The sequence below is a fragment of the Nesoenas mayeri genome (assembly GCF_963082525.1).
Source record: "Nesoenas mayeri genome assembly, chromosome: 21".
Classification (NCBI taxonomy): domain Eukaryota; kingdom Metazoa; phylum Chordata; class Aves; order Columbiformes; family Columbidae; genus Nesoenas; species Nesoenas mayeri.
In genome coordinates, this window is record NC_137571.1 from 3270223 (window position 1) to 3289800 (window position 19578).

Sequence of the window (19578 nt, forward strand, 5' to 3'; positions counted from 1 at the left end):
CCGTCTACATCCCATTAATCTTGGCTGAATGCAATTCACAGACTAGACTGATTATCTGGTTTCTTATTTGCTTCATACAAGCTCTCTACAGACATTAGGCATCAATTAGTCTGGATATTTAATTGGCAGAGGAGAAAATAATATTTTCATGGAAGTCACTGTATTCACACAGCACAGACCCCAGGGACAGACCGGAATCAAAGTCCAATTAGCGAAGGCACCTGAGTGTTCAGCACATGGGGAAAGGAAACAGAGACGGGGGCCAGGAATGGCAGGAAAGCACGACATTGCGCAACCATTTTGTTCTATATGTATCTCCATCCCCAGTGGAACAGTTGCGTGCTACCTCCTTCTTATATTAATATTTGTTTTGATAACATCCGACAGCACCATATGTCTCCTGGTTTATACTCTGTAAGTACGCAGCTGCATTTCATAAACACACCTTTACTTCAACTTCAGATAAGTGTATGTAAAGATGTGACCTTCTCAATCTTTACAGTTTACAAGACAGCTAAATTAACCCCCTGTGACCTGTATTTAAACCAACAAGGTATGCAGGTGGGAATCTGAACCTGTCACTTGAGGGAGTTACATCACAGTCGCTGCTGCTTCGCACCTACGCTTGTCAATTGGGGATTAAAACAAAAGGCAAACATTTCAAGGGGAAAAAAAATAAAACTAAACAAAAAATGAAGACAAACCAGCTGTTTGGGCACCACCAAACCCCACTGAGCTCCCTGCGGGTGTGAAGGTGACCCCACGGGAGGTTTGTCAGGAGCACACGCATTCAGCTCTGTAATAACAACCGTTGCATTTCTCTCGTGCCGGCTATCAAACGACTGGCCCAGCTATTAACTGCGCCTCACAACACCCCTGTGAGGTAGGTAACCATCATGTTCTGATGTAGAAAGGACACAATTTGCCCCAGGCTGTATAGCAAACCAGAGGCAAAAACCAAACCAGAACCCAAAAGGCCCAGTTCCCAATGATCTCCTTCCATCACTAGGACAATTCTGTTTTCTTTATGGGACCATAAGTTACATTTTCCTAAGACAAAACCAAAAGATGCGATGTACTGGAACAAAGGGAGGATAAGACGGGCTGTTACACAATGCTCAGATCAAACTTACCTTACCAGTGCATCTGGTTTGCTCAGCTGGTTATTAGGAATACAGTTTTCCATTAAGTCCTTATGTGTGCTGGGGCTCTTGCTCGCACACTTCTGTTTCTTCTCGTTTTTAGCGGATGAGGAAGGGATGCTCCCGTTAGTCGCACTGTGACTGCGAGGCGACGAGTTCACAACCCCACTGACGTTTTTGTAGTTTTTGGCCGAGGCAGTGCATGAGTCCTCTTTTAAGAGGTTTTCTGTACTTCCTACAAGATCATTATTTAATCTTTTACTATTGATATGGTTTTCCATATATTCAATTTCTTGTATTTTAGAGTCTACGGGTTGTAAAATGTTGTTGTTTATTCCAAGGTTGTGTTTCTTAGCATCCTTGTCCTTTTCTTTCCCTTTTTCTCTATATTCTAGCTCCGGCAACGTCGTGGATATTTTTTTGTTGGCTGGAATGCCTCCATTGTGCTGCAGAAGTATTGAGGAATCCATATCCGATAATCCTTTGGCTGCTGCAATACCAAAATAAAAGCATACTTAGTTCATTAAATCAATCAGTAGTGACACACAAAGAAAAATCATTAAGTACACATCAAGCATTTCTGCAGCAAACAATCATTATTAGGGCCAATCTAGAGAAGAAAATCGGAAGTCACGTGATATTTTGGGACTTTTTTCTCATTACAGGCAGGAAACGGTAACCTAGAGATTTAATAATAAATACTAGTGTTTCACAGAGCACTGACCAACCAGATTGATGCAGTTGCTAATAAAGAACTAAACAGAGAGGACATAATTCACTGCTACCGTCACACTAACCATGGCCAAACAGTTTTATTTCTGGCTCCTCTAAGTTCACTGCAGTTCCATCAAAACAACGTGGACTGAAGTAGTTCTTCCTTAGCTGGTTGGTTTTTAAATAGCAGATAGCAGCAAACACGTAAGTAACAAGCAGAACTTGCCTTCCTCTGCCTCCCTCTCTTGCCGCTGTAGCATCTGCTGTTCTGGGGGCAGCGCTTGCTGGAGAAGCTGCATGTAGAATTCATTTTCCTTCTGCACTTCTTTCTGTTTTCTTAAACGCATCTTGTAGCTGACGTAACTTTTAAAGCCAAAGCCCAAAGTCACAACAGGGTAGCCAATACTAAAAAAAAAAAAAAAGAAGGTGATATTATTATTCAAAATGTAACCATAACAGCAAATTAATACTTGGAATAAATGATATCGCTGTGAATACATGTGGATTACAACTTCTCATAGAAAATTATATAGTAAACTTTTTTGCTGTACTCAAATAAAGCTACAGTTACAAAATGCAGGCACTTCTTTATCAAGATCGGGGAAAGGAACCTGGGGGTCCTGGGGACAGCAGGGTGACCATGAGCCAGCACTGGGCCCTTGTGGCCAGGAAGCCAATGGGACCTGGGGTGGGTTAGAAGGGGGTGGTCAGTAGGTCAGAGAGGTTCTCCTGCCCCTCTGCTCTGCCCTGGGGAGACCACACCTGGAATCTTGTGTCCAGTTGTGGCCCCTCAGTTCCAGCAGGACAGGGAACTGCTGGAGAGAGTCCAGCGCAGCCACCAAGATGCTGAAGGGAGTGGAGCATCTCCCGTGTGAGGAAAGGCTGAGGGAGCTGGGGCTCTGGAGCTGGACAAGAGGACACTGAGGGGGGACTCATTCATGGGGATCAGTATGGAAAGGGGCAGTGTCAGGAGGATGGAGCCAGGCTCTGCTGGTGACAACCAGTGACAGGACAAGGGGCAATGGGTGCAAACTGGAACACAGGAGGTTCCACTTAAAGATGAGAAGAAACTTGTTGGAGGTGAGGGTGGCAGAGCCTGGCCCAGGCTGCCCAGGGGGGTTGTGGAGTCTCCTTCTGTGCAGACATTCCAACCCGCCTGGACACCTTCCTGTGTAACCTCATCTGGGTGTTCCTGCTCCATGGAGGGATTGCACTGGATGAGCTTTCCAGGTCCCTTCCAACCCCTGACATTCTGTGATGATCAAATTATAGCTCATTACATACAGCAATTATCTGTAGCATAGATTAAAGGATTACAACAACACAATTGCACCACGCATGGCACAAGCAGCTTTAGACAAGCACCAGGGCAGGAACTGTGCATCTTTTAAGGAGAAAACAGCCAAATACAGCTGAAACTCCCAAGTTTCGCTCCTAAAGGGCCATGTGATGTGCAATTAAGCTGGGAGATGTGTTAACAAATGTCGCAACGAACAGGCTTTGGAAATTCCTTGATTAGGAGACTGACCTTGTAGCTGTAAGCAAAAACCATCTGATCTCTAAACTTAGTTCTTCCACTTCTCTTACTGACAGATAAGATATGAAGAATTTCACTTCCAGCCAGAATCTGCTGTTCCATTTATTGACGGAGCTGACAGAATTTTGCAACTATTTTTTTGGGTATCAGCTTCATCATGCAGAATTTCGGTATTCTTATTAGCTTGTGACAACTGCACCGACACAGAACGCTAACAAATCGTGCCAGTGCGTTTATTAACAAGGACACTCAACCAATGAGCAAACATCCCTGCATAAAAATAAATATATCTTTGACAAGTTGTGGCAGAATGCAACCCCCACCTCTCTCCTTCGATACGGAAGGAGTAGACACATCTCCCTTTCTCTCTGCTGCTTGAGGCCAACAGCTTCTTTGGTTTGGCCTCAGAGCCCCTGGCCAGGGCCGTTAATAGAGAGGAGACGGGAGCGCCGAGGCGCCAGGGAGCCGCTGGGCACCCGCAGCCAGTGTGGGGATGTTTGGAGGCTTCAGGGGCAGCCACAGCCAGTGTGGGGGTGCAGAGAAGCTTCTGGAATGCCCACAGTCAGATCTGATCAGGCTATAAAAATGGGATTCTCATCAAGACTCTGCCCCTTGTGCGGATCTCTTGGAGTTACGAGCTGAGCCACTGCTGTCAGGAGCCACTGCCCGCACTCCTGCGATGGAGACTCCGCTTGCCTTGTGCCACCTGTGTGAGTAAATTAACCCTCGCAGGATTGTGAGTGTATCTACTTTCCGTGCACATTTGCACGTGTATTTATACTTTCCGTGCACATTTGCACGCGTACTTCCCGTGCTCAATATGAGCATGTGTATAAATTATTTCCTCACATAATCGCAGGTGTATTTTCCTCCCGTGCTTCCACATAAGCACGTGTAATATTCCATGCACATTTGCACGTGTATTTCTCCTCGCAGGATTGCGAGTGTATTATAAATTTACCCTCGCAGGATTGCGAGTGTACACTTTCCGTACTCAATATGAGTACGTGTATCCCTTTAAAATAACCCCACACCGTGTTCAGGCCAGTGTGGGCTCTTCCCAGACTCAGGGATGGCTCCAATATTGTTTTGGTGAAGCCACGTGCATGCACACTGTGGACCTCCTGTTGTATTAGTTGCTGCCCCTTGATAATTTACCTCGACTGATATCCGAGCCTGCATTCAAGTCACTTTTGGAGTGCTAAAACCCTGTTTCTCACTGGTTTAATACAAGTTGGTTTGGACCCTGTTGTCCCTTAGACTAACCCCAGGGTGCCTCCATGACACAGGTATTTTAACAACGCACAGCGAAGTCACATTTTAAACACTGAAGGTGTCCTCGATCGGGGAAAACTCAGGTGCAAATGATGATTAACCATTAAAACCTTCTCATTCTTTGCTCAATAATAGCACTGTGCAAACTGCATTTCTAAGGAAGCTGCCAGAACGCGGGACCCATTTGCACATGCACCTGATGTTATCTGTGCCAATGTTGCTTTTGTGACCCCGTGCGCAACCAGCTGCAGTTACAGTTCTAGAGCTCGGGTGACGAGCTGAAACGTTTGAATCCAATTCAGCTCCTAAAGTGCTTTTGTAACCTATTCTAGAATTTAATTGGTGTTTCAGAGATTTATTGGACAATGTAGACGATGTACATTAAAATGACACATGGCTAATTTATTGGAGAGTGGATCACATGGAACTGGACCAAATGACTCCAGGGAAACAGGACACGTTTTAAACGTAGCCTGATCAACACATACTAAAACACTAAAAACTTGCAGTGTATTTCTTCCAGAGATGGATACTCTACAGATGAGTATTTTGCCTGAAGTCAGTCTTGTAACTTTCAAAGTAGTGCAATAAGTACTGTTTGATTTGTATTTTTTGTCTCAATTTGCCACCTGAAGTTTATTCCCTTCCTCTGGGAATTATGAAATCAGATGCTCATGAGAACCCTTCTCATTGGAGGGGAAAGAGAGGAATGCTTTGTTACAGAAACATAAAATTGGAACAGGATACATAAATTATCAAATATTTTGAATATCCACGCTGCAAATTATCTCACACCTTCAGAAAGGCTGCCCTTAGTTTATGTTTCGCATCCATTTCTCATGGAATATTTAATGACGGATGTGTGATGGGAGAACCGAACAGCCAAACTCTGAACCAAAATAAAAAGCCCTGAATATTAATTTCCCTGGTGAAATAAATGTTAATAAGAAAAGGAGGAAGAAAACCACACTTACCAGTGTGCTGCAAATGGACGACAAAGGTCTACATGGAAGTTTTTTAGATCTTTAAATCTAATGGCTGCTTCAATATAAACGAAAAGTATCCACAGTGATACTGTTGGTAAGCACACGCCCCTCTCTATTGAGAGAAGAGAAAAACAAACACCTTACTTACATATTACAAGCAGCAAATACTTTCAAGTTATTTTTAAAACATTCCAAAAGCGAAGGGAAATTGTCAGACACTTAGAGAATTGGAAGAGGTTTTTTTTCAGAATAAGTAAGGCATTTGACACAGTCTCCCACAGCATCCTCACAGCTGAACTGAGGGAGTGTGCTCTGGATGAGCGGGTAGGGAGGTGACTGCGAACCGGCTGAAGGGAAGAAGCCAGAGAGTCGTGGTCAATGGGGCAGAGTCCAGTTGAGGCCTGTATCCAGTGCAGTGCCTCAGGGGGCAGTGCTGGGGCCGGTATTATTCACTATATTCATCAATGATTTGGACAAGGGAATAGAGTGACTGTCAGCAAGTTTGCTGATGACACCAAGCTGGGAGGAGTGGTGACACTGGAAGCTGTGCTGCCATCAGAGACCTGGACTGGCTGGAGAGCTGGGCAGGGAGAAATTGAATGAAATAGAACAAGGGCAAGTGTAGAGTCTTGAATCTGGGCAGGAACAACCCCAGGTTCCAGTCTAAGTTGGAGAAGGACCTATTAGAGAGCAGCGTAGGGGAAAGGGACCTGGGGGTCCTGGGGACAGCAGGGTGACCATGAGCCAGCACTGGGCCCTTGTGGCCAGGAAGCCAATGGGACCTGGGGTGGGTTAGAAGGGGGTGGTCAGTAGGTCAGAGAGGTTCTCCTGCCCCTCTGCTCTGCCCTGGGGAGACCACACCTGGAATCTTGTGTCCAGTTGTGGCCCCTCAGTTCCAGCAGGACAGGGAACTGCTGGAGAGAGTCCAGCGCAGCCACCAAGATGCTGCAGGGAGTGGAGCATCTCCCGTGTGAGGAAAGGCTGAGGGAGCTGGGGCTCTGGAGCTGGACAAGAGGACACTGAGGGGGGACTCATTGCTGGAGATCAATATGGAAAGGGGCAGTGTCAGGAGGATGGAGCCAGGCTCTGCTGGTGACAACCAGGGACAGGACAAGGGGCAGTGGGTGCAAACTGCAACACAGGAGGTTCCACTTAAAGATGAGAAGCAACTTGTTGGGGTGAGGGTGGCAGAGCCTGGCCCAGGCTGCCCAGGGGGGTTGTGGAGTCTCCTTCTCTGCAGACATTCCAACCCGCCTGGACACCTTCCTGTGTAACCTCATCTGGGTGTTCCTGCTCCATGGGGGGATTGCACTGGATGAGCTTTCCAGGGCCCTTCAACCCCTGACATTCTGGGATCCTGTGAAAGTGCCTGTGATGTGTTTATTTTAAACCAACTCTAAACTTTTGTCTCCTTATCTTGCTTTATTACTTTTATAAGGCACCAGTGAAAAATAACAGATGCACAGCTAATGAAATAGCTTGGCACAAAACCCTACCCGGAGAAGGAACACAAAGGGAAAGAAACAGCAGATGAGGTAATGTTAGAGCTTGTGATGTTTGAGTCAGAAGTGCTAAGCTGGGACTAAGTTTTCACTCCAAGTTGGGTCTGTCTTGGTAGCAGCAGCGAACAAATCCGCTGGGAAACCAGAATGAGCGAGCCCAGCGCTGGTTACTCCAGATACAGCAACAAAGAAAGGAGTGAGACTCAAAACTCCGCACCGGGGAACGTGTGAGACATGGAACTGATTCCTCTCCCCAGCATCACTGGTGAGAATGTAAAATAGTGGCCAAGCAAAACGAACGTCTTAATCCTTGGCTGATGGAAACGCTGCTGCTGCACGTGATACAGCCACAAATTTCCACAAATCAACTCCAGTTACATGCCACAAGCTTCATACAAATCTAAGTTCTTGATTACGTACTGATATCAACATATTGTGTGATGGTTTGGAAACGGGCCTTAAGTTTGAGACTAAAAGAGCATTATTCTGAGGGCCTCATGTTCCTGCCTGTGGTCTCTGCTGTGGTTTTTCTAGACTAGTTGCACTCTGTGTCAATGAGAAACCTACACAACATAAAGGGACTCAACATTTCAGCTATGTAGATAAATCATCTAAAAAGATCAGAACTGCCCTACGAAATACAGAGCAAGTTCCCATTGACTTAAGCGAACATTTAAAAAGAAGAATCCTGAAGGTTGCAGTGAATTAAAATATTAAACAAGCCAGAGTTAATACTGGCCCACAGGGTTTTTCTTTTAGAGCTTCTAAACATCAGCTCTGAGAACAACTTCAGATAACACTTTAACATCTGAATACAATCCTAAAAATAACTCCAGGTTTTGTATGTGTTTTAAATTGGGCAGCACCTGCTTCTCAGCAGCTCCCATTAGCTCCCACATTGTCATTATGATAAATGACTAATTTGTCAGAACGCTGCCTGCGTTCACCAGCAATCAGAGGAACGATCCACGCCATCCTGTGCGTTCTCGTGATCTGACAGCAAGTCTAATGTGAAATATTCCAAAAGCCCCAAATCCCAGGGACTTGGGTAGAGAAAAGTACCCAAAAAATCAAGTTTTATTCCTAATTTTTTTTGATTCAGAAAGACATACATAACCCATGTCAACTATCAGTGCTCGTGCAAACTAAACCACCTCCCAACAACCAAATGCTGCCCTAAACCCCAAGGATTTATTATAAAAGCCCCCAAACAACTACATATTAAAAAAAGAGGGATGGGAGGAAGGGAAAAGATTTCTCCATATATGTCCCAAGCTGTTGGGGCAGCCGCTGGCATTACCAGCCTTTTCACTCACAAACTGAACCCCATTGACACAAAGTTGACTCATAAGAATTTAAACTATGACAATAGTTAAAACAAACGTGGTAACAAATAAAAGAGAGTTTCTGCATGCTACTAAGAGCTGTAACATAGAGATTCAAATCAATATGTCGTAAGTAAAAAATAGGGACCTACCTGTGTGCCAGACGTACTGTACCCAGACATAGGTGCTGGCAGCAAAAAACAGCCATTGGATTGGGATGAAGAGCAGACATATGATATTGGATGTGAATGCTACACAAACAAAAAATACTGAAAAGGCCTAAAAAGAAAGGAGGGGTAGGGGGGAAAAGAAGGGTGGTTTGGTTTATTCCAGCAAATATTACCAGTTTGCTTATTAATGGTGACACCACAATGATTTCAATATTGAAAGGTTAGTGTTGTTTGTAATCAGAGCAAAGAAATGGAGCGGTCCAGCCAATGAAAGCAGAAAACTCAGCGAATTGCGGGAGAATGGGTGCAATGCGAGAAACTGTGCCCATCCACTCTCCCAACAAGGCTCCACACAGCTGTATTTATTCCTCATTACTCTGTTTGAGCACTTGCATTTTCCCTATTGATACAGTATTACCATTACTACATTCTCCTTCTGGAAAAGAAATGCAAACAGCAGCATCATTTACTCTCTGAAAGAGCCGTAAATCACTGAACAGGCAGGGGCTTCTGGTTTATTTTAAAGAAAATCCTGTTATCTCAGGAATTCAAACAATATTTTCCTAGAATAAAAATGCGATAGCTGTATGTTTCACTTCCACTTGCCACAGACAAAATAGGCAGAGCAAAGAGACTTAAGCCCAGCTCAGTCACTTGAAAATTCCTCCTCTTGTGAAAATCATCATTGGCACCACTAAGTTAGTCGAATAATGTTGAATATGCCCTGAAACATGGCAGGATTTCCCTGCAAAGGGACAGTGAGTTGGGGTTGTACTTACCAAACCCTGGTATCTGAAGGAATCGTAAACGCTCCTGATGAAGAGCCAGAACGGCCACAAATACTCAAATCGGAACTCCAGGACAAAATCCGCCAGCAGCACCAGGGCCCACACCACCAGGAACTTCAGATACAGAAACGTGCTGGGAAGAAAGAAAGAAAATCATTAAAAAAAGGTAATTTCACATCAGTATTTCCAATAGAGATGCTTACTTTTTAATTAAAAGTTGAGGAACGAAAGCCATAGACAACTATAATATAGCTAAGAAAACTTTATCCAAAATAATTTCACAAAATAAGTAGTTTTATTATGACGTTGTTACATGAAAATCAGACCTAGGGTAATGAAGTTAATGATCTTCAACTGCCTTTGTTTTTAAAGCAGCAAAGAACCAGAAGGGTCACTGCTCGTTCAGCATCAACCTCCCTTCACTGTGTGGGGTATTTTTATAAGGAGAGGCCTCGCCAAAGGGCCATGGGCCCAGCTCAAATGCTTCTCCTCCAGTCTGCACCCCTGGAGCTCAGACATGTCCGTGTTCCCTCTCACCACGCTGCAGATGTTCACTCATTTTCCACATTTAACACAAACGACAACACCAATAAACGGAGATACATTTTAAGCCTACAACTACAGCAATTAGGAAGACTGGTTGGATACTCAGCTGTCAAGAGTTAGATTTGAAAACATCCACATTCACGTACATCCACCCCTAAAAATAAAAAGAACACCCAACCACGCAACAGAAAAATGGAAGCACATGAGACTTGAGACCAGGTAGTTCAGCTTCTATTTTTCAATCATTTCAAAGCCACGTTCCCTTATTCTTAATCCTGCATTTTGAACCACTGATGATCCTTCTTGCCTGCAGAGCTCAGTAGATGTGGAGATCACGCCTGCCAAACACAGGAGCACTGGAGGGATCAGCCCAACCCATTCTGCCAAAGAGGAGGAAGCAAAACCCTTTTTCCTCACAAACCCAGCACCCAGAAACCTACTTAGTTACTCCAGTTCCCCAAAACACAATCACCTTCTTGCACTGTGTTATCACAAAGGTAGGATTTTAAAGATATATATATAGATCTTTAATTAAGGGGAGCTTTTCCTTTTGGTAACTGATTTTCCCCCCTGTATCACCCTGCCAACAGAACCAGCAGAACTTTGCCCTGGAATGTTTGCTGAGGAGTTGCCAAGAGTTTTCACACGCAGTGCCAGGTAGGGCCAAGTTTCCACAGCGCTCACGGGGCTTTTTTAGGAAGTTGTTCGCAGCTTCAGAGCAGATACAAAATAGAAAACTCCACCAGAAGTGTCAGGTACTGAGAAGCAACTGAAAAATCAGGGCAAGCTGAAGACAGACTTCATAGAAAATACATTTATCAAGTCTGAGATAAACAAGAAACTATTCCTACATTTAACCCACCTCGGCCTCCCCACACACACACCTTTTGGAACATTCTTTAACTTAATGGGACTGAAAAAAACACGTCAACATAGAGGCTACATGAAGGACTTGAATTTAATGGAAACAAAGTTAGTGACGCACACGCTTGAAGAGTTAAGGTCCTGCTGTTTGCAGGTTTTACAGAACCATCCCCAGCCACTTAATCAAAAACCAACCAAACGCATTGAACAGACACATTTCTCCTGGCAGATTGTGCTTGTTGTTCTCTGTTTATTTAAAGTTTAGATCTTCCCCAGAAATCTGTAAAAAGCAGCTGCCTGCAGAGAATAGAGATAAAAGGTGAGACACAGCGGCTGCTCCTTTGGACCGTGCTCCTGAATGGTACATGTGCAGCTCTCAGGAGCTGAGAAAACATCTCAAGGCATCACACCTACGTGATCATTATTCTGTCTGCTTAGCTTGAAAAGCAGCTGTGTTGTGGAGGCACTTTCTGCTGGGTTAAAGATACAGTTATTGTTTCTTTTTCTACCCCTGGAATCCATAAAGACACCACATTTTTCCTAGCGAATCAGCTTTATCAGAACGAATGCTTTTCAAGTGTTAAGTGCCACTCCAAGTTAAAGCATTTGCTGCATAAGAGTTCTGTAACACAGCCGTTGAAGTGATTTCTAATATTAAATTATACCAATCCAAAGGCCATGGTGACATTTACCACCTTTTAAAGTAGAACCATAACAATACAACATTTGTCTTAAGCTTTGCCTATTTCTAAAGCATCTGAAGGACTCAAAAGCAATTAAGAATTTAACGAGTATAGGACTAAGACACAAAAAGACGTTTCCATTTATAAAGGACCTCATCCACTTATCTTGGCATCAGTAACCAAGTTCATGGTTCTGTAATGTGTTCCACACATTTATTCAACAGCATGAATCCAGACGCATACCTGCACTTTGAGGACACATTTTAAAGCTACCATACTCCATCAGTTATTAGTGCGGGGGGGTTTATTGTTGGTTGGTATGTTTTTTCACATCAGAACCCGCTGCCCCCCAATCAAAGCATGCAGGACTGCAGGCTCTGACTCTGCACTCCATAACTAAACGCTCCATCCCAGCTTTAAAACTTGATATTAGCAGCAGCCTAAAGATACCAGGTCCCTCCTCGACAGGGCTGGTTTTACAAACTGTGCTGAGCTTCCACAGCCCCCCAGAGTGGGGCAGGAGTAGCTTGGGTGCTGTGCTGCAGTCTGCTGATGGCAACCAGGGTTTGCAGGAGGAAGAAAGGAACCCAAATCTCAGCTTCGCTTCTTGCACCAGGGTAAGTAAACTGCACAGCCAGAGGTGCTGCTCCCGGCCAGCACCCAGCGCAGCAGGTCGGGTACCAGTGCTGAGTGAACAGTCACCTCTGCAGGGAACACTTACACCAGTGACGGCTGAAAAATGCAAGAATTAAACCCCAAAGACATGGAGGAGAACAGACCTCTGGTTTTGACAGACTCTTCCGCCGTTCTGTTTCCTACGACAGCCTGTTCAAATAAGAATCCCAGAATGTCAGGGGTTGGAAGGGACCTGGAAAGCTCATCCAGTGCAATCCCCTCATGGAGCAGGAACACCCAGATGAGGTTACACAGGAAGGTGTCCAGGCGGGTTGGAATGTCTGCACAGAAGGAGACTCCACAACCCCCCTGGGCAGCCTGGGCCAGGCTCTGCCACCCTCACCCCCAACAAGTTTCTGCTCATATTCAAGTGGAACCTCCTGTGTTCCAGTTTGCACCCATTGCCCCTTGTCCTGTCCCTGGTTGTCACCAGAAGAGTCTGGCTCCATCCTCCTGACACTGCCCCTTTCCATATTGATCCCCAGGAATGAGTCCCCCCTCAGTGTCCTCTTGTCCAGCTCCAGAGCCCCAGCTCCCTCAGCCTTTCCTCATACGGGAGATGCTCCACTCCCTGCAGCATCTTGGTGGCTGCGCTGGACTCTCTCCAGCAGTTCCCTGTCCTGCTGGAACTGAGGGGCCACAGCTGGACACAATATTCCAGGTGTGGTCTCCCCAGGGCAGAGCAGAGGGGCAGGAGAACCTCTCTGACCTACTGACCACCCCCTTCTAACCCAGCCCAGGTCCCATTGGCTTCCTGGCCACAAGGGCCCAGTGCTGGCTCATGGTCACCCTGCTGTCCCCAGGACCCCCAGCAGGAATTAAATGACTAACAAAATTCAGCAGCAGTCCTCTTCCTTTTCTCTGCTTTGTACTTGCCACTCTTACTCCATCCTTTGCCCTCTCAATCCCTCGACTCCTCACAGACTCCTCTTCCCTTCCACACGTTGCTATTGTGATCAGGTCTGTGTGTCCCCTCGCCCTGCACTCCTTGGGAATCCAGCACCAGTTTGTGTCTGCGACTCTCGGCCACTCATTGATCCTTCTGGGCACATCCACACACTTCCCCAATTTTGACAGCTGCTGCATCAGTATCCTCACTTAAAAGAACACTCGCTAGGGCAGAAGGCCTTTCTAACCTCTGTAGCCCTTATAAAAGGCTCAAATATATTCCATTATGCCAATTATAATTCTGAGTTTGTTCTCTATACAGAGGAAGATTGCTGCAGATAAATACTTAAAATCTGGGTTATCCAATTTTCTGACACGTGTCAAAAAATCTGACTTCAGCGATGTGGTGGGGCTTTAAGAAGGACAAGGCTTTCGCTGGAAAACTGGCATATGGTGTCTAATCCGGGAGGGTAACTCAAGAGGAGGGGGAAGGATGGACACGTTCCCGAGAAGAGCAGGGTGCCCAAAGGGAAGGAGCAGCGATGACAGTGCTGCAAACTCTGTCAAATGTCATTTGATTGCTAACGTATACTGAACAGAAAAATTTATTCATAATCCAACAGTGGCTGTGCTCCCGCTTTGAATTTTCAAACAAATAATTTTCTTACTTACTCTTCCTCCCCACTCAAGTGACAGATGCCATTCCCTTTGTTCTCTTTTTAGCACCCCACAGAAATACATTGTGCTTGCTGTAAGGTAACAACATTCATAAAAAGACCCACAAAACAATAATGCACCCCAAATCCAAACAGATAGCAAATTAAGCTTCTATCCTATTCCACTGTTATCAGCAAGTCTCAAAGGCTGGAAAGTGAATCTTGGCAGGTTTTGTTTCGTAGCCCAGCTCACACAGGATGGTAGTGGAAGGAGGGGAAGGCACCTGGAGGCTGGCAGGGCACCAAAGGCACAAGTGGGTGTTAGAAAAGTGCAGTTTAACATCCATGTGAAATTATCAGAGTCCCCAAGCACCATCTCAGGGTTACTCGTCCAACAGCAGACAAAACATCAGAGATGCTGATTGAATATCATTGGAGATTTTCCAATAAAAAAGGTTTATATATGGAAACACACAAACAAATATATATATATATATATATGTAAGAGCATTATTAGTGGACAAAAACAGTAGTACAGAATGAGCACAGCAAGTATGCAAGAGAGAACACAGGATCGCTGGGATGTGGTATGCGTGTTGGAAACTATTATGTGAAATACTTGCCAACTACATTTTTGAAAAGGAAAAGACACGTAAAGAATCCCAGGAAACCTCCCTGACTACTTATTCAGTGCCTTGATACGGCATCTATCAGTCACTGGACTATGGAAACGTAAGTAAAGGAAGACAAACCAGAAAACTCTCCCAGTATTCTGCTGAAGCACGGGCACAATCAGCATTGTAGCGCTGAACAAGAGGAACTGTTACCCCACTCGGCTGAAAACACCGGGGTCCAGAACACGCCAAATAGAGCCAGAGAACTGCAGTGTGCAAAGCAGGAAAGTCACTGGCAGAGAGAAGCAATATTACATGTACTATCGGGGCTGACACAGTAGAACACATTCAAATGTAAGCTAAATTAGATTTGAGACTTGAATTTAAGTTAAAGGCATCAAAGGTAGCACTGTTGGTTTGTCACAGACCTCCAGGGCAGGCTGAGAAGAAAATCTTTTGCCATGTATAGGAAGCATATAAAAAATGTGCCAGAATAAATCAGTAGGAAGAATCATTATGGATTAAACAAAAAAAAAGCCCCCCAAAAGGCCACATTCCTGGAGTTAGCAATGAACTGTTTTTCCTTACAGTTTATTTGGCTGTCAACAGAGTCAAAAATCAAGTCGTGGGCAATCAGCAGTATCAGGATTTGGTGGCGCACAGAACCACAGGGGTGTCTGAGCAAAGCCATCGTGGTATCAAGAAATGCTACCCGGACCGCGGTGCCCAGGGGCACAAATCAATTTAGTGCCCACAGTGGGTACCCAGTAACCACTGGGGATCCCAGACACATCCTTGGCCACCAGCCCCGGCACCGCCTGCGACAAAGGGCAATACACCCATAGGGCTAAAATAAAACCCTAATTCTAAAGGAATATGCAGTGTTTAAGGAGTATGATCAGGAAATCCAGGATCCATAGCATGTCAGCTGAAGGGACAGCGTAAATTAAGCCAATAACATGTGGAATTCATCTTGAAACTTAACCAGCTACAAAATTAGTAGCAAGTGCCAATATGACTCAGGAGAGCCCAAACAAGCAGTATCAGCAATAAAGCTGAAGGACTTTAAATAGATCAAGGATGAGGACTGGGAAGAGTTAGAAACAAGCAGGAACAAGAAAACTTTAATTGCTTAACTGATGACAAGCTACAATGAATACTTTAATTAACAACTAAGGTTTTAATGCCTCCATGGTGTCAAAGGTATAAGATGTTAATCACTGAAGCAATGTAAAACAATAGCAACAGATAGCTTAAAAAGTGAAAAGGCAGAAAGAAGAAGGAAGGAAAAGCAGCAAATGGAAAAAGCAGCCTGAAGAATAGGGAGGGCAGGTGTTGAAAATGGGGTGGGAAGGGGCAGGGAAGGTTGGTCAGGAGGCATTTTCAAAGTGTTTATGAAGGGCTGAGGCCACACAGACTGGTTAACCTAAGTGTAGAGAACCCCACCAGCAGAGTCTCACTGCAGGACGGATCTTTCATTGCTTCACCCGCCCCAAAACTCTTCAGCTTTGCAGCTTTTAACTATGCTCACTGTCTCCCCATATGAAAAGATGGGAGGGGGAACGAGGATGGCAAGATGGGTCTTAATTTAAAAAGCAAACAAAAGTCCTCCAGGAGTTAAGTATCTCAATCACGCTGTTTATTCAGCCTTGCTGTTTTGCTTGTAATACTGTGATGCTGTCTACTGATAACTGTATTTAATGGCTTTGTGTAAGCTGATGGTGACAATTAAGATAAGTTGAATAAAGGACCATAGTAATTACAAAAATGTATAAATCTATAGTTATACCAGAAGCTACCTGTTTATAATTGCTCTGAATTATAGGGGAAAAAAAAAAGAAGGAGGAGAACAAAAGAAACAAGAGGCACAATCCACTAGAAGCACCTCCTGGTTGCATTTCCCAAGGAAAAAGCCTTCAAGATCCTCTTTTTTTTCCAAGGGACAATACTGTGAAGTCACTGACTGCTTCTGTTTGTCAAAATGCTGCATGAAACAAAGGCTAAAACTCCTATTTCTGAACTAAAGCATTCCAGGAGAAGGCAGTTCCAGCAGCCAGATGTCTCTCTCAGCTCTTGCCACAACTCTGTATGCTGAACACACATCGCAGCTGCTGCTTTTCTCATCTGTTTCTGGTTTTCCCTCCTTCTCTCACCTCAAAGGTAATGGAGAGCATGTGATTCTGAATTACTTTTGAAAACTAAGTAATTATCTAAGAAATTGCTTACACTGGAATTATTTCCCCAAGACTAGTCATCTTTAAATATTAACTTCTAAGCAATGGGTGTTTTTCTTTAACATTCCAAGCACCGTTTTCTCAACACCTGGGAGTCCAAAGCAACAAGTTACTCTCTGCTCTCACATGGGGATTCACTACAACTAGGATAAACAGTATATTGTGACAATTTTATTACAGTGAGAGCTCTTTATCAACTGTTTCCTTTATGCAAAGCCAGCATCTGCATTGTGTAAGTTTGCACAAGTTTCCAACCGCTGCACAAATAAACCTCGACTGGACTAGAAAGAGAAATGGGGCATAACGCGCACTGTAACTCTCAAAAGCCAGCTTTCCAGCCTCTACAGAAACTCCCCTTTATTCCGAAATACGTAATAATTATATTTCATAGAAAATTTGGCACACTTATGAGGAGGGCAGAGCTTTAAAATACTTTTAAAAACACACTTACAAGCAGCAAATACTTAGGAATCTGTGCTTTGGTGCGTTCTGCATGTAAACACCTGGAAATCAGGCTTTTGTTCCAGGACACCGACGAGGTCCATCCTGTGCCTACGAACGTGGATCTCACTTCACTAGAGTTTCCTTCCCCGTTTCGCGGGTTCAGTCAGGAACCCGCCGTGTGTTCGCCACCGTCCACCCCTGCTCCAGGTGTCACCACACGAGTCCTCGCTCGCACCCCTCGCTGCTACACCCACATCTCCCGTGGGCTCCGCTGCAGAGGCCCCAGCACAAGCTCCTTCACCACCACGTGAAAGCCAAGTTTCTCAAGCCCAGCACAGGGGGCTGCCGCTCGCCCAGATCCGCAGCGCAGAGCCAGCCCGCCCACCGAGTTTAGCCCCTCGGGGAAAGCCCAGCTGTGAGGAAACCTCCCCCGGGAACCAGGGCTGCACCGCAGGGTGCGAAGCCCGGGGGACGCTCCCACCGGCTCCCGGCGGCAGCGCCGACAGGACCTTGGCCAGCAGCTCCCCCCGCACCCCGCGCTCTCCCCTCCCGGAGCCGGGCGCGGGGGGCGGCGGCGGGGCCGCTGCGGCCTAACGGCGGCGCGCAGGCCGCGGGGCGGGGCAGCGCCTGAGGGAGCCGGGGCGCCATGGCGCGCACGGCCCCGCTGACAGGGGCGGGGGAGGCGGGGCGGCGGGAGCCGCTGAGGAGCCGGGGGTGCGAGGGGACCGGGGCGGCGCGTCCCCCTCCACCCTCCCCACCGTCCCGACGGCCGCTCGGTACCTGCCGTAGATGCCCTCGGTGATGCGGTTCCGCTTGAGCGGCCGCCGCAGTTTGCTGCAGTCCGCGCTCCGCCGCTTCATCCTCCCGGCCGCCTCCGGCCCGGCCCAGCCCGGCCGGCCCCGCCGCGCGTCCCGGCCCCCGCGCTGCCCCGGCCCGCCCGGTCACGGCAGCACCATCCGCCCCCGCGGGGGGTTCCCTCGCGACGGCCTTTGTTTTTTTATTATTTTTTTTTTTCCCCGGGAAACAAAGAAATAAAAATAATTCCTGGTCCGTCCCTCCCCGCCGCGTCCCCCCGCGCAGCCGCCGCGCAGAGCCCCACCTCCCCCGGCGCTGCCCAATCAAGTGGCTGACCCTGCCGGAATGACGGCAAGTCCAACCAATCGGCGGCGGGGAAAGGCAGATGGACGGCCGAGGAGGCCCATCATAGTATCAGAAAGTTGGCCCCGCCCCACGCTAGTGTGTTGCCCGCCCGCGCCCTTGATTGATGGTCCCAAGGGCCCGTCACAGAGAAGGATTCGTGAATTGATGTCTTGTGGGCCAATCCCTGAGTAGATTTTCTTCTCCTCCCACCTACTGTCCTTCTGGGCTGGCTCCCGCCCCGTGTTGTTATCGACAGAAACACTGCCCAATAGGACAGACTAATAAAAATAAAAGGACAGCTCAGCTATCCATTCGGAAACGGAAGAAGGAGGGCTCAATTTCCTCTGTCACCTTAGCACTGACGTACCGCCCCTCAGCCTTGACTGACAACCTCGCTGACAAATAGACTGTTGGGAAAGCTCAGTCTCGGGGTGCAAAGGTAGGAGGAGGCAGCTCGGCGCGCCCCCGTGGTGATGGCTCACCGAAGAGAGGAGGAAAGAACGCCTCAGCTTGACTGACGGACTCCTCCAGCCAATAAAGAACGCATAAAACAGAGTGACAAGCGATCGCCCCAATCGCGAGGCATGAAGACGGGGGGGCGGGGCGACTAAGACTCTCTTTCCCCGATCGGCCCAAAGACGGACGGTGGCTGGAAATGGGCCAATCAGAGGCCATGAGGGAAGCCAGCCTTCGGCCAATGGGAGGCTCGTCCCTAAGGTAGGCATGTTGGGTGGGGCGGGCGTTCAGCCAATGGGAGTCAAGGGGCGGGGATTCCACCGCCCCAGGCCGGGGCTGCCCAGTCACGGCCGTGCGCGCCTCCTGCCTGCGACGCGGGTGGCGGTTCGGGGCTTGGGGTCGGGCCTTTGGGCCTTCACACCACAGGGGCCGCTCGTAGAGTCCCCGTCCCAAGGCCTGTCACCCCCCCACTGTGGACTATGGAAACCTATAGCGGCCCCCGAACCTGAGGCAGGCCGCCAGCGCGGCCTGGCCCGCCCCGGCCCCCCGCCCGCCCTTTGGCTGACTGGAAATTGGTGGTGCTCGGGGCTCCCTGCACCGGTCCCTGTTACCTTGTCCCCTTCAGCCTCACCCGGAGCTGGGCTGGGGGCCGTGGGCCTGCCTTGCGTCTCGGGGGGATAATGGGCTTCCCTGAACCAGGGTCACGTCATGCAGGCCTGAGTGTGGGTCCTGAAATGGCATTAAAACGGGAACAGAGGAATATATGTGAGGCTTCCAGTTCTCTTGGCTGAGCACATGGGGACGTTTGGCTGGTAGCAGAGCTCTCATTTGAAAGTTATTTTGTACTTCGCCCTGTCTAGTTTAGCTTGGAGAAGAGGAGACTGAGGGGTGACTCGTTCATGGTGATCAATATGGAAAGGGGCAGTGTCAGGAGGATGG

At 47.1% G+C, this 19578-nt stretch overlaps 1 protein-coding gene across 1 annotated transcript in view; it reads right to left on the minus strand.

Moving 5' to 3' along the window:
- Positions 1-18411, minus strand: part of MACO1 (macoilin 1) — a 30592-nt gene extending 12181 nt beyond the window's left edge. The window contains exons 1-6 of the mRNA XM_080357562.1: positions 17824-18411; positions 9431-9572; positions 8634-8760; positions 5643-5766; positions 2083-2261; positions 1134-1632 (exon numbers count right to left, since the gene is read on the minus strand). Of these exons, the coding sequence (XP_080213688.1) occupies positions 1134-1632; positions 2083-2261; positions 5643-5766; positions 8634-8760; positions 9431-9572; positions 17824-17903 (1151 nt within the window). The 5' untranslated portion in view covers positions 17904-18411. The remainder of the gene's footprint in view (positions 1-1133; positions 1633-2082; positions 2262-5642; positions 5767-8633; positions 8761-9430; positions 9573-17823) is intronic.
- Between the last annotated feature and the right edge of the window lie 1167 nt (positions 18412-19578).